The 16,045-nt window shown below is 25.5% G+C and overlaps 2 protein-coding genes across 2 annotated transcripts; one reads left to right on the top strand and one right to left on the bottom strand.

Moving 5' to 3' along the window:
* The first annotated feature begins 504 nt into the window (after positions 1-504).
* LOC110629882 (transcription factor MYB90) lies at positions 505-9,290 on the top strand. The gene is made up of 3 exons (XM_043950672.1): positions 505-637; positions 5,219-5,348; positions 8,532-9,290. Exons 1-3 carry the CDS (start codon positions 520-522, stop codon positions 9,001-9,003), a joined length of 720 nt encoding a protein of 239 aa, XP_043806607.1. The 5' UTR covers positions 505-519; the 3' UTR covers positions 9,004-9,290.
* A 2,448-nt stretch (positions 9,291-11,738) lies between these two features.
* LOC110614165 lies at positions 11,739-12,930 on the bottom strand. The gene is made up of 2 exons (XM_021755658.2): positions 12,335-12,930; positions 11,739-11,979 (listed from the first exon to the last, which is right to left on the bottom strand). Exons 1-2 carry the CDS (start codon positions 12,594-12,596, stop codon positions 11,786-11,788), a joined length of 456 nt encoding a protein of 151 aa, XP_021611350.1. The 5' UTR covers positions 12,597-12,930; the 3' UTR covers positions 11,739-11,785.
* Between the last annotated feature and the right edge of the window lie 3,115 nt (positions 12,931-16,045).

Here is a 16,045-nt window from a genome sequence, read left to right as displayed (position 1 = left end):
TTTTTTTTCTAAAAAAACAAAAAAAAAACTTCGAAGCATGCATGGAGGCCCCCCAAGTTGGAGGGACGTAACACTCAAAAAGAGAACCTGGCTAGTGAAGTAGATACTTTAAAATTTTAATATTTAAAAAAGAGTAGGTTAAGTATGAATTTATTTTTTAAGTATATAATTTGACACTCCAAAATGAAAACATTACATTTAACAGGTGGTGAGTTACAGAGCAACATCACGTCAAGGAATCGTTTAATTTCTAATTAATCATTTTTAATAATGAGCATAATCATTTATATAGTTGCATTTATTATGAAACAGCTAGCTAGTAAATCAAGTAACTGTTTACAAAATCAAAGTATCTGTTTACAAAATCAAAGTATCTCTATTAGCATATCAAAATAGGCAGTGTGTGGAGTGGAGATAATGCACGTCAATGTCCTTTAATTGAAGCTCATCAGGAAATGGTGATCACAGCCACCATGCATATATCTATATATACCCACCCAACTTGGACATCTAATTAATATGGAGGGATTGTTTGGAGTGAGAAAAGGTGCCTGGACTCCCGAAGAAGACAATCTTCTCAGGAAGTGCGTCGACAAGTATGGGGAAGGAAAATGGCACCAAGTTCCTCTTAAAGCGGGTATGTATTTTTTTTTCATACGATTATAATACGATCCTCGTCGTATGTATAGTAAAATTTTAAAATAATGATAGTTTAATTTTAATAAATATCTTAATAATAAATTAGATTATACTTTTTTAAATAATTATTTTATAATTTTAAGAAATAACTTAATTTTAAACACAGTAATAGTTTAATTATTTTGTAAATACTTTAAGGATTATAATAATGATATGTAAATTCAAGATAATTATGAAAATTAATAATTTGGATAATATTAAAATTTATAATTTTCATTATAGATTTCTTTTTTTAAACAATGATTATAGGATAATGAATTGATAATACAGTATAAGGATATAATATATGATTATTCAATTTTTAAGAGAGGAGATTAAAATATTAGAATAATTATCATTATATTAAATAATTTAATAATTAAAAATTAATATTATACCTATTTTAATAATATAAAAAATTTATTAATTACAATAATATGTAAGGAGTGGTTAATTAACTGTTAAAATTAATAACTTGATAATATTAAAATGTTAAATTATTAATTATCAAAATTATGAATTATCAATAATTATCACAATTTTTTTTGAAAATGATTATACACTACAAAATTTTATTGGAATAGTAATGGATATTAATTAATAATGAATTTAAATCCATTATAAATTTATAATGGATTAGTTTTCGCTATTAATTTTTATTATTTAGTAATATATTAACAAATTCGTTATTAAATCTGCTATTTAATAAAATTATTTATAAATTTAATAATTAATTTTAAAATTCGTTATAAATTCATTACTAAATTATCTAAAAATTAATAACGAATCTCAATTTTATTACTAAATCGATTACTAAAAAAATAAAATAAATAAATAAAATAATAACGAATTTAATAACGAAATGTAATCTATTATATAATTAGTAATTAGTAATGGGTGTTATTATTTTTTTAACAAAAAATCAGCTTTTTATTTTTTAAAATATCATATTTTCTTTTTAAATTAGTAACAAATATAATCTGTTACTAAATCTATTACTAATTCAAAAATTAGTGACGTATTCTATAATCTGTTACTAAATTTTAAAGAATAAAATATCGCGTTTTTATTTTAAAATATCACACATTTATCTTAAAATTTTACATTTTTTATTTTTAATTTAATAATAGAACAAAATTATTATTGAATCGATTACTAATCTAAAAATTATTAACAAATTAAGAAATTTATTACAAAAATTTAAAGAATAATACCGCTTTTTTATTTTAATTCGCTCGCATTTTTTTTTTAAATTTAGTACGGATTCAATCCGTTACTAATTTGCATATTTATACACTCACCCATTTTATCCCCCTTCATTTCATTTTTTTTTCTCTATTTTATATCCCTTCATTTCATTCATTTTTTTCTCTTCTTTCCTCCTTATTCCTTCATTTTTCCCTTATCTTATTTTTTAATTATTGACTCCATTTTCTTGCATTTTCTTCAATTCTCTTTCCTTTCCTTCAATTTTCTCTTCAATTTTCTTTCATTATTAATCTTTCTTTTATCTCTTAATTTTTATTTCATTTTCTTTATTTTCTCTCCTATTTTTTCTTTTATTTTCTTCTATTTTCTTTCATTTTCTTCCATTTTCTTTTATTTTCTCCCCTACTTTCTATCATTTTCACTTATTTTTTCTTTCATTATTCATTCATTTGTTTTCCTTTCTCTCATGTATACTCTAACTTTTTTCTTTCATTTTTTTCTATATCTTCATTTTCCCTTTATTTTTCTCTTTTTTCTTTCTTTTTTCTTATTTTCTTTGATTTTCCACTTTTTCCTTATTTTTCTCTTTATTTTTATCATTATTTTCTTTTATTTTCTTTCTTTCCTTATTTTCTCTTTTGTATCTCATTTTTTTTCCATTATCTCACATTTTTTCATTTTTTTAAAATTTTCTCATGTAATTTTATAATAAATTTCTCATAAAATTTAAAATATTAAAGTTAATATTTAATATAAAATACAATGAAAAAATTAATATTTTATCATAATTAAATTATTATTTAATGTAAAATATAATGAAACAAATTAATGATTTAATATAATTTTTTAAATATTTTTTTAAAAATTAACAATTGATTTAATAACATAATATATATTTAATATATTTTTTATTTTTTATTTTATTAAATTAGTAACATACGGATTTCTATCCATTACTAAATTTAGTAACATATTTAATTTATATATATATATATTAAATTTTTATTAAATTAGTAATAAATTTTAAATCCGTTACTGAATCCATTATAAATTAGTAATAAATTGCTAATCAGTTACTATTGTATTAATAACAGGATTCATACTAACGGATGTAAATCCGATATTAAACAGGTTAGTAATAAATTTTTTACTGATTAATAATGAAAAAATCTGTTACTAATCCGAAAAAATCTTGCAGGCAGTATAATAAAGTTATAAAGTTATGATATATTTTAAATTTTTAAATTAATTATATGTTGAAATATTAAAGTAATTATCATAATATTAAATTATTTGATAGAAAAGTTAAATTTTTGAAAGAATTATAGGATAATGAAGTGATATATACTTTATCCATAAGATAATGAAGTAGATAATCGACTAAAATTTAAAATAAAAATATAATATTATTTAAAAAATATTTATTTTATTGATTAGATGAGTTTTTGATATTTAAATTAAAATTTATTTTATTAATAGATAGGATTTTAAATTTAATTTTATGATAGTTATCATTTTTTTAAAAATTTTAATTGAATTAAAAATTATGATATACAATGATAATTTGTTCATTCTTTTTTGGCTGAAAAAAATTAATTCAACAAATATTTTTTTGGAAATAAATATTAATTCAATAAATATTTAAAACTATATTGTGTATATGCATATACATATTTATAATCTACACTTACATAAAAGTGGAAAACAGAATATATTTTCCTCAAATACTTTTTTTTTTATTTTTTATAATAATTTTTGAATTTAATAGTGGATAAAAGTTTTATTTGTTAAATTAATTTTAAAAGGTAGATTCTATTTGTTTACGAAAAATAATTTATTTTTAAAATATATTTTTTATAAAAATATTTATGTAAAAAATATTTTTTATAGAAAATATTTTCAAACGATATAATTTATTTTTTATTTTTTAATTTTAATTTAAAAAATAAATTTTATTAATAAATTTATATATAAAAATCTTAATAAATATTTTCATAAAAAATAATTTATTGAAAATTTTTTTTAAATGATATTTTTTATTTTAAAAAATATTTCAATTGATTAAATATTTTAAGTATTTTAAATATCAAAAAATATAAAAAAAATATTTTTTTTCATAAAATAATTTCCGTAAAACAATCAGAGCCTTAAATAAAGTATTTTAAATTATACAAATTTATTAATATTAAAAACTTTAAATTGTATTCCAAAAATTTTAAATGGAATAGATCTTTTTTATTTAAATTTAAAATTTATCATATTTCTATTAAAATTTAATAGTAAATATATTAAAATTATATTATTAAGTGTATAAGAAGTTTCGTAGATTGCGATTTTATTTTGATAAATTTCATGGATATAAAAATAAATATTTATTTTAAAAATTGTTAAAGTGATTAATAAATTATTTTATATCATTAAATTGTTATTTTTAAAATGAAAATTAGGAATTGGAGAATAAAATTTAAGATATTTCAGATTTACAGATTTAATTAGATACACTTATTATAAAATTAAATCTGCCATATATCATTAATTATATATATTTTAAAATTTTTAATAAATATATATTAAAAATATAAATAATATTTTTTTAATAAAATGAGGTTTAATAGTTTAAATTTGAAAATATAAAGATAAAGAATGAAATTTAAAATGATAATGATTATTTAGTCAGGAACGAATCTGCAATTCAAGTATAATAAAATTTATTTCCTACTCCTTATAATAAGTTATAAAACTCCAAATTTTAACTCATAATTTCTTTCTAAAATTTATAAAACTCCAAATTTTAATTTTATAATTTCTTTCTATTTCTTAAAAATAATATCTTCCAACAGCAAAGTTTAATTAATTTTATTATAAATTAACCAATAAAAATTAAATACAAGACCTCTCATATTTATTTCAATGCATTTATAGTGTAATATATGAAATATTATTTTATTTAAATTAAATTTTAAATAAATTTTATAAACTTTGCATCAAATATTTATTATTATCATTGTTAAAATTTATTGCTAATAGATAATAACAAGTTGAATTTATTAGTATTAAATAATGATTTTATTATATTTAATAATAATTTAAATTTATTAGTTCAACTTAACAAAGGTAATTCACAACATCATTCTATTTATTAAATATTGTAATAAAATATCAAATAATTTTAATAAATATATTTAAATATTAAATCTTTGTTTACAAAACATGAAATTAAAATATTAATTATATTTTAAAAATAATATTAAGATATTAATTACATAATAGTTAGAAATGTTTAAAATTCTCCATTTACAAAAATTTAATTATATATAAATTGAATTTGCAGGGTTGAATCGATGCAGAAAAAGTTGTAGATTGAGGTGGTTGAATTATCTGAAACCAAATATCAAAAAAGGAGAGTTTGAAGCAGATGAGGTGGACTTGATTATAAGGCTTCATAAGCTGCTAGGCAACAGGCAAGTCCATGAATTTTTATTAATATTAATAATTTGGGATAAATTGATAATATTAAACTTTTTTTTAATTTTGTAATGTTAACAAATACCTAAATTTAATTCTGTTTTCTTTTATTTCTATATCTTTTTTAATATAATGTTAATATTAGATAAAGTTTCAAACTCCTTTTTATTTGTGTTATTTTATTAATTAAATTGTGACTCATTAAATAACAATATTAATTTAAAATAATTAAAATAAAAATAATTATGAATATTAAGTATTAATATAAATATTTATGCATTTTATATGTATTGATTCATTACTTTACATAGATATAATTATTACAAAAAAACCTTAATAAATAAAATTAAAAAAAAATAAATTAGGTACTGAAATTCAACATTGTAACTTATGAAGTATTTGTATGAAATAAAATCAAATGAAAATTTATTATAACTAAAGATTGATATTCTATTTTTTTTTTATAATGTATTATGTTAATGAAAAATAACTGTATATTAAAATATTCTCGTAAAGTGTTTTAAGCAATTAATATTTAAATATTAAAATCATAAAATATTAATATTTAAACTTATAATTAATTAGTTTTAAATTTAAAAAAATCAATTAGTCCAATTAAAATAAAGAAAAATAAGTGAAAAATTCAAAAAATTATAGATATTAGAAAAATAGAATCCTAAACAAGGACACTGCTACTTTGTCTTCGTTTTAGCTTTAATTATATATAGATAGATTCTAAATTTTATAGACTTTTTAAAATATTTTCATTATCAATTCCATCCTCAAATATTTATTTTCGACTTTAAAGTAAACCGAGAAGAATAATTAATAATAGACAAAATTACTATAGAGTACTCAGTTTTAATAAAATTTATTATTTAATTTTTATAAATTTTAAATTTAATTAAAATATTTCTGTATTTTCAAAATATAACAGTTATGTTGTTCTGATAATAACCGTTAAAATATTCTGTTAAATATGGTGAAAGGTCTTAAATACTCTCATTTAATTTCTAAATATAAAGACCATTCTCTCTCTCCCTTCCTCTCTCTATGATTCTCTCATCTCACATGAGTTGGTGCAATACTGTGCTCGTCGGACCTCTGCTTATCAGAGTGGATTCAAGCTGCGATGTCGGGGTTGGTGTATAGGTGATGATGAAAGAGTCGAAACACGGAAGTGACCTACGATGTTATGCTCATCGGATCTCTATTCATCGGAGTAGATTCAAGCTGCGATGTCAGGAGTTGGTGTATAGATAATAATGAAGGCGCTGAAACATGGGGTGAGCTGCGATGTTGTGCTCATCAAACCTCTATTCATCGGAGTAGATTCAAACTGCGATGCGCTAGGTCGACGGGTACCACGGGTACTATGTATTCTAAAATTAGTTTAGATTTCAAAAAATTTTATGGTCGTCGAAGATTTTATGATAATTGAAAATTTTATGGTAATTAAAGATTTTATGGTTATTAAATATTTTATTTATGAGATTTAAATATAATATTAAATCTAAACGTTATGATTTTATTATATTATTTCAAGATTTTTATAACCATACATAACGGTCGGTTTTTCCCTTATAAATAACATCCATCTTTGCAAAGATATTGACTCTCATTTTTTGATCTTATTCTTTCTTTTCTCTATGTTTTCTACTAGATTATAAATCAGAGATAAATTCTTATTGTCCTGATTTTGGAAATTAGATTTCCTTAAAGACAGTTTTCAACACGACAACTATGTAGGCGATGATAAAGGCGCCAAAACACAGGAGTGAGCTGTGATATTGTACTCGTCGGATCTCTATTTATCGAAGTAGATTTAAGCTGTGATACTGGGTCGACAGATACACTAAAACACGAGAATGAGTTGCGATATTGTAGATTCAAACTGCGATGCTGGGATCGATAGATACTATATAGGCGATGATGAAGGCGCTGAAATACGAGACTAAATTGCGATGTTGGATTTGTGCCTTTGTGTGCTATGTTTTATGGGCAACAGCGTCGAAATTGAGAGGGAAAGACAGATTTGTTGAGGACGTGAGAACGGTTAGACAAGGTGAAGTGCAACTAGATTGTTTTGTGTAGTGGATTCATCAGTATCAACTAAAGATTCTTCATCGCATCAAAGTTTTAGCTCCATAAAGGTAGCTTTTTCGTTTCTATGGTAGTCTACTCTTACTACCATTCATCGTGCCACAATTTGAGTTCTTCGAATATGTTGATTTCTGAGTTAGATAAATTAGTGATATTGATTTTTTTTTGAATAAATTTGGTTTTGATAGATAGATTATATTAATTTTGTGAAATGAATCTGTATTTGTGGATAAATGAATATGAGTATTGAATGAATTTAGGTATCAAGATTAGTTTTTGCAAGATCACTAAAATTAATTTTATATCTTCCAAGTATTTTCTCTCGTTTGATTATTAAATTTATCATTTAACTATCGAAATTATTAATAGAAAGACATACAGTTGAATTTTGAAAATATGAAATCCATTTTAATTGGATCTAAAAATTATGAGATCAACTAATAAATTTCATTAAATCTTAGTAACCTTATGGTAATTTTTTCTTAAAAATATTTTATTATAATAAAAGGAATCAAAATTTATGTAGGTTTTACTATAAAAATAACAAAATTAAGAAAAAAATCTTTAAAATATAAAATTTGCAGCTATATAAATTTAAAGTAACAATATATAAATTATTGCATATTCTTATTATAAAATTATTATTTCTAATATATAATAAGTACAAATATTATTGTTAAATTTTTTTTTTATTAATTTTCAAATTTTCATTGTTTCTATATCGCTTTATATATAGCTAGGCTGTAAAAATGTTATTGATGCTGTAAAATTCTTACAACTAATTAATTTTAATATTTATTGCAGTGTTTTGGTATGAAGAAGTTTTTATACGATTTTTTATTTTTGAAGTTTATGTTAAATTAAACTACTGTGAGATTTTATCTGAAGATATCAAAATTATACTCGTTTTTTTTTTTTTCAGATGAGTTACAAATTACTTGATGCTACTCATAAAATAATATAAATAAAATTTTGGTTATTCTTTAGATTAAGGAAACTTGATCGGATGAATGACGAGAGAAAGAGCGCATGATCTCTCCTCACAACCATTGCTAATGATATGATTCACAGTGCAGGTGGGCACTCATTGCTGGTAGAATACCAGGAAGAACAGCGAATGATGTAAAGAACTACTGGAACACCCACCTGCGGAAGAAGGAGGCTTCTGCGAGGATAAATGCCAAGAAACATAGTACACCAACAATGACAAAGGCCAGCATAATAAAGCCTCGTCCTTTTAACTTACCCAAAAAGGTTTTCTGGTCCAGTAATGGAAAAACCCCTGTTACTTTAACTACCCATGTTCCCGTAATTGACAATAACAACACTCTTTGCAAGCCCTGCATGCCATCGCCACCATTGGATGATCATCTAAATGGGTGGTTGGAGAGTTTGTTTAATGACAATGAAGTGAAGCAAAAAGACACCAGCTGTGCTAGTGGGTCAGGACTCAGGAGAGACTCACAACAGTGGGCTTTTCGGAGAAGAAATGAATGCAGCAGCTGTGCATGTGGGCGTCACAGAGGTAGGAGACGTGGATTTCAATGAGGAAGAACATATTTGGGGGAGCAATTTCTGCTTCGATGGTGGCCTTTGGGATCTCTTGGACACGTATTAACACGCCATGAACCACAGGTCCTTACTTTTTTGTCTTTTTTTTTTTTTTCCTTTTTCGAAAGGTCCTTCCTGCTTATGTCGTCCTTAATGTGATCTGTATATTAGGACCACCCCCCTAAAGCGGTGTTTTGTGACTTCATCCCATGTGTCCTAGTTATTGTGATAGGTTTCTTACTTACGTTTAGATGTTTCTATTACTATTTTATTTCACATAAATAAAATAATTTATTAAATATTAACAGTTAATATTGGTTCAGTTAGATTTAAAATTAAAATAAAATTAAAATTAAAATTTAAAATTTAAATATTTATAAAAATTAAATTAAATTAAAAGAAAAATTTATCTGAATCGAATTAATATGATTCCGTTTGATTTAATTTAATTATTTAATGTACTTTTTAATTTTATAATTTGTTTATAATATATCATTAATATATTTTGTAATATATAAAATACCAATAATTTGGATTTGGAGTTTACGAGGGAAAACAGTGTTTTGTTTTATAATTTTATAGGTGATTAAAAACAATTTTGAAAATTATTTTAAATATCTTTTAATAAATATATTATAGAACTTGGTTATATTTACTAAAATTAATGGTAATTTGAAAAGAAACTTGAATAGAAAAATCAATTTATATATAAAAAGTGAGAGATTAAATTATTTAAATTTGAAAAATACAAGAAATAAGTTGTATATTTCACCAAAACTCAAAAACTATATATTATAATTTATTCAAATTTTCTAATTTCATTAGTCATTTTTATAATTATAATAAAATGAAATTTATCTTTATAATATAAAAAATTAAAAATTTAACTATGTTTGTGAATTCTTTAGATTATACACGCATTAAGGTTTTTTTTTTAACAAATAGACAGGCAAATAATTATGTTTTTTTTTTTTTTTTTTTAATCATGTCGAGGTTTACATTAACAAGAGGCAAATGTAAAAATGAATTTATGATAGCAAAAATGAATTTATGAGCTCAAAAATGAGCATCAAGATAATTATTTTGATAATTATTGCAAAGAAATCTCTTATAAGAGCATCAAGATATCTCTTAGTGGATGGCCATCTTTGGACAGAAATATTAAGTGATGTATAAGAGATGGCCATCTTCGGACAGAAATATTAAGTGACGTTCTGACATCCAGAATTGTGGCTGGAGAAAAATTATGTTACTTCCTTTCTATCTCTTTTCCTTTTGTATATTAGTTGACGTTTAACCGCTTCTCTGCTATAGTATCACCTACTGTCACTTAAATCTGTATGCATAGACATGTTAAGACCCCTCTTCATATCAGGCGGCCATTTAATTCATCCCGGCACATGTATGGGTAGGGCTGCGAGGTGATTTAGTATGCTCTTCTACCTCATGTTACGTCACTGGGCTAGACTTCCTTCTGATGGGCCTGCGCGTGTGGTCTGTCCGGCCTGATTCTCGTCACCGGGATGAGACTCGTTGCTTGGGGCTGGCTTATTTTGAAATGGGTCTAATAGGTTTGTGGCCCGTGCTTTTCTTCTAAGTCTGGTTTGTCTCCTAAATGTAGAAAGTCCGGTGATCTATCATTAAGTGATTTTTTTAAAAAAAATAACTAGAAAATAATTGTTGATGGAATGAAATTGTGGAGTATGAAATTATTTTATAGTAAAAGAGATAACAGTAAAAAAAATACCTAAACTTTTTTATTTTTAATAATTCAACCCTAAACTATTTTGTTAATAAATCTATCCTAAACTATGCAACTTAATTTAATTAATTGTATGGAGCTCATATTTTAATATTGATTCAATGTGCATTTCGCTCTATCATTCAAATCATTTAAAAGTCAAAATAAAAACCACAAGAATATGCTCAAAATCTGAAAAAGAAAAAGAAAAAGAAAATCAACATGTGAAAAAGAAAAGAAGAAGAAAATCAACATAGCATGGAAGTTTATGCAGGAAAAGTGTTAAAGCTAACAGGAAAAGCAATTAACGTTCTGGTAAAATTAAATTATCATATAGAGTTTAGAAATTTTTTTTAAAAAGAAAAAAAGAGTAGAATTGTTAAAACTCAAAAATTATGAATTTTTTTACCATTATTTCTAATAAAAATAATTAATTTAAAATCTACCGAAAATTAGGTGCCTTCTTACATTCTTATTGCATTATAGTTAAAGTAAATACATGCACAAGCATAGTACTACCTTTGAACCTGATATTGATATAAATGAGATGTTTATATCTTTAATTCACTACGAATTTTAGTTAAACAAATAGATATAGATTTATTTACGTAACCATATTAATTTTATTTATTTTTGCAATCAGAACAGAACTCAATAAGTAAATAAATAATAATTTGAGAACATGCAAGAAATAATCTTAAATAATTATCAACATGTCCTTATTCTTTTATAAATATATACCTATAAATTACAAGGAATGAAATGTTGAAGCTGAAGCTAAGGTTTTTTCACTTTGATTACAACTATTTCAGTGAATAAATTATTGTCTTATGGGTGGCATTTCCTATATATATTACAGGCATGCTTTGTTGCTAGTGTAACTATTATATTATATAGTTTCACATTATAGGATTGAAATATATATAAATTTTTATGAGTTTGACATCATTCACACAAGGCTGGGAAGGCAGGTGAGATCCACGGATGATCATTTGTACTGAAATTGAGAATATATAACAAAAACAAAGATGGATGATCTCATGAAAAAGGATGTCTGCAGTGAGACAAGATCTTCAAACTAAAGGACTTGTTGAGCCAGGCCTTCCAACCAGATGCTTTGTGTGCGATCATTTCAGACCTCCCTTCTGTCATCTGTGGTTGCCTTTGCTTCTTGCACAGCACAAAGTTCCTTCCTCCTCCACATCTTCCTATTGGCTCCTGAGGGTTCAGTGCTACAGCCCAACAAATTCCCAGTTAAATGTTAAGATCACTTCAAAGTAACAATCTTTCTCTTTATTTTATTGTTATATATGGTAGCGTGTTGGCATTATATACGCCAGTCATTTATTAATTTGCTATAGAAAACAATAACCTTAATTGCAGCAATGAGCTTTGACTAATGAGTTCAGAACTCTAAAGGAACCCAAAAAAAAAAAAGAACGCAAGAACCTCAAGAACATGAAAGAAAATCAACACCTATTAATGATATCAAGAATAACTCAAGCACCATGAACAACCGAACTTCAAAGAAAATATATTCAATGGAGAAACAAAAGCAAAAATTAGCATTTTGGAGAAATCGATTACCATCAGAACCAGTATTTGCAGAGTAGAGAAGGAAGCTGTTGACATCAAATCCAAGAACAGGAAGGCGACCTTCTCGAGAATAAGTCTTCAAAGTAGTGTCAATAACCCCAGAAACAAGATCATCTTCATTCACCAAAAACCTTATCGGCCCTGCACTCCCAATAACATTGATAGTTATCAAAAACCTCTTCTTCCTTTCATCACCCTTCTTCTTAATTTGCCTGTGCAACATCAATTTCTCACTCACGCTTCTCTTCATCATCTTCTCCAATGTTTCAAGTTGGGTCTTTGAGAAAAGATAATTTCTCGATTGATTTATATATTTAGCTACCAAAAGAGGCAAAAGAAGGATAGCTAGCTAGTTAGCAAGTCAGGGGTCAAGGCCAAGGCAACGGTAGTACCAGGCTTGTTTGGAGGAGCCAAAGGAGGAGAGAGCGTGAAGGAGACGCTCTATTGGGTTGTGATGAGAAAGTAGAGTAAGAAGAAAGTGCATCAAAGCGTCGGCTGTTTCGACCATTCAAAGAAAGGTTTGAGTATGGACAGAGACAAAAAGGGATTAGGTTTTCTCTTGGAATATTTGCATGCAAAAGGGCAGCGTGTTTAGAGTTTATATTGGAGCTTAGGAATAGAGACACAATTAATCGTCAGATGTTTGGTAATGCGTTCAGCCTTTTCTGTACGGTGGTTAGGGTTTTTCTTTGGACTTCTCTAAACAAGAAACAACCTATTCACTGAGGCAGTTAGACACTCTGTGGTTGACTAATTTTATTTTATTTTTAAAATAAAAGCAATTAAAATAATTTTAAATTAATAATTTTTTTTGAAACAAATTAATGATAATTATTGCTCCGCTCGTGAAAATAATAATTATTAGGATATATATGTGTGTGTTGAGTTTAAAAAGGAAAGCATCTCTTTATTAGTAAGAATTATTGAAATTTATGGTAAGGTGTGTTGGAATTAAACAAAAAATGAGTTGGTTAATATTTGGAAAAAAAATTCATTTTTATGGAAATATATTGAATGATGATAGCCAGACAAATTCAACAGAGTCGGCTAAAATAAGAATATTGCGAATGAAAATAAAAATAGGTAATAAACCGAATAAAAGAAGAAAAATTTTACTCACCAAATTATACAGTGCTTTTTTTTTGTATATCTAAATTCTTTTTTTGAATCAACGTAATATATTAATAATAATAGAAAATGAAAACTTATTACTAGAATTATATTTCATTTGTAATTTTTGCAGACAAAAATAAATATGGTAGGGTAGATGAGATGGGGAGGTTTCCTTTTTTTGGAAAAATGGCAAGTGTGCTCAGGATTCTAAAAAGTTTAGTATGAGAAAATAGGCAATTTAAGTCGAGCTTGCTACATAAATTAATTGGTAAGTGAGGAAAAAATATTAGGGGAATAATGTAGAATCCCTCAAAATATTAGCGAATTACGATATTTGAGAGTCCACTGAATTAAAATAAAAGGAATGATTTGGTTCGATTGTGTTCATCATTTCTTAGCTACCTCTCTTCATGTCACGCTCAACATAACATTTGCTTCTAATTTTCAGCAAATCACAATATTCAAAAAATAATTATCAATCAATAATAAATTCTTTCTCAAATTTTAAACAAGCTAATCTAAATAATAAAAATTCCGAAAAGAGATCTCGGATCTTAGATATAACTAATACACAATATCCAAAATGAGATGAAAACAGCCAACAATTCTCAAACCCAATAGCAAGTCTCAAATCAAATAATAAACATGCAGTAGAAAATGAGATGAAGCACCAACGAAGAGAAAAATTCAGTGTAGATGAGTTTAAATCTAGAGCCCTTGGGTCAACGATGAGGTGAGATCGAGATATGCCAATGAGTTTCATAAGGGATGATTTTACGACGCACTGAGGGACAACGATGGTGATGAAACTGATTGCGCAGAGAGAAAGTAATGGTGATGGCGGTGAAGGACAGAGAGAAGATGATGTTGAATCGATGATGTGATGTATGATGACATAGAGAGATGCAAATCAGTGATGTGTGAATGGATAGTGAAATCTAAATAGAGATTGAGAGATCTGGGAGATGCGGGAGAAGTGTTCTCGTAAGAGAAAGTTAGAAAGAGAAATTCTCTGGAGTGAAGACTAAACGAAATGAAGTTTGGAATTGGATTTGGTTAAAAAAATCATCTAAAACTCATTAAAAAATAATAAAAAAAAATACTTCATAGGCTGCCGCTTGGACACAATCACATTTTACCTAAATTTTTTTTTAATTTGAATAAAACTTTTTTAAATGTTAAATTTTTAGTTTATAATATCAAAATTAAAAGTTTAGGATTAAAATTCAAAAACATACAAAAATTAAAAATTTTAATCTTAAATATTTATTTAAAATCGAATTATATAAATATAAGATATAATAATTATAGTGAATTTTATAGTAGAACTATTATGTCTTAGACTTGTTGATGCTTGATATTCGTTAGGGTTTTGACGAGATAAACACCAAATTACAGCCCAAAGGAGAAACCTTTTATAGGATATGTCAACAAAAGTGAACTCTAAAAAATATCAACATAATTTTTTTTATTAATAATTATATTTTTTAATTATACTTAATTTTAATTGAAATTTAAATAAAAAAATCATTCAGTCTGGAAACGATTTTAATATTAATAAATTAAAATTCATTGGTTATTAATAATTATGTTTACTTATATGTTGATTTTTGAGTTATGCTAACATGTTATAACAGTGATACTAAACAATTTTTCCAAACAATACATATAATTATTTCATACCACACGAGACACATATAATTTACTTGTAGAAAATTGTCTAAGACTTTAATGGTTCAGAAAAGCATGTAGGTCATATTTATTATTTTTTAAAAAAGTTATTCGATATTTAAAATTTATTAATTTAATTAATCTTGATGACCATTGAAAAGTTCTCAATCGCGGCTCATCGAAGCCCACATATCCTCTGCGCTAACAGGTCAGGCCCTTTGAATCTTGATACCGGGCCCCTCCGAATTTCTCAACCAGGCCAGCCTCGCCTTCACTGCATCTCGGGCCGATCTCCTTTGGGCCCAGCTTTGCTCCTCATTCTCTTGTCTGACCCGGAACCAGGAAGTAGATCCGCCTGTCCCTCTTGTGGATCCATCCGCATACGCGTCCTAAAAGAATCAGAGACCGTTACGCATGGAGCAGAAATCTGATTTTTTCGTACGTCCATATGAACGTAGCAGGGTCAGATGGACCAATGATATGCATTCTATTAGTACGTCACTAGCGGACAAAATGAAACATATAAGAGGAGAAGTACTCTTCTCTAGGTCTAAACTTTTCCAGATTAAACCCTATTTTCTGGACCTCAGATCATCAAATCTGAATTCGTGAACTCTAAAATTTTTAATTATAAAAAAATTCACGCTATTCCATATTACTTCAGGGTTAAGTCATATTTATTATTTCAGAATAACTATTTACGCTAAATTCTTCAAAAAAAATTAAGCATTAATAATTAACTTTTATTTTATTTTTATCTAAGGCGGGATATTCCTTGCTCACTAATAAGCTAGAAGTCCAACTCAAATTAAATTATGGACTTTTTAGAAAAAGACTATAAGAAGTCTAGCAAAGGCCCAATAACAAGACGATCCTAATCTTAGTTAAAAAAAATATATATTTCTATTTCTACCTAAT

The sequence above is a fragment of the Manihot esculenta genome, chromosome 1 (assembly GCF_001659605.2).
Source record: "Manihot esculenta cultivar AM560-2 chromosome 1, M.esculenta_v8, whole genome shotgun sequence".
NCBI classification, from domain to species: domain Eukaryota; kingdom Viridiplantae; phylum Streptophyta; class Magnoliopsida; order Malpighiales; family Euphorbiaceae; genus Manihot; species Manihot esculenta.
This window is presented reverse-complemented; position numbering and strand designations above follow the sequence as displayed.

What these genes read in the sequence shown, in the direction of transcription:
- LOC110629882 (XM_043950672.1), top strand. Translation starts at nt 520, where the DNA reads ATGGAGGGATTGTTTGGAGTGAGAAAAGGTGCCTGGACTCCCGAAGAA. An exon ending in CCAAGTTCCTCTTAAAGCGG is followed by an intron (nt 638 to 5,218) that starts GTATGTATTTTT and finishes TTGAATTTGCAG; the next exon opens with GGTTGAATCGATGCAGAAAA. An exon ending in CATAAGCTGCTAGGCAACAG is followed by an intron (nt 5,349 to 8,531) that starts GCAAGTCCATGA and finishes TTCACAGTGCAG; the next exon opens with GTGGGCACTCATTGCTGGTA.
- LOC110614165 (XM_021755658.2), bottom strand. Translation starts at nt 12,596, where the DNA reads ATGATGAAGAGAAGCGTGAGTGAGAAATTGATGTTGCACAGGCAAATT. An exon ending in TGCAAATACTGGTTCTGATG is followed by an intron (nt 11,980 to 12,334) that starts GTAATCGATTTC and finishes GTTGGGCTGTAG; the next exon opens with CACTGAACCCTCAGGAGCCA.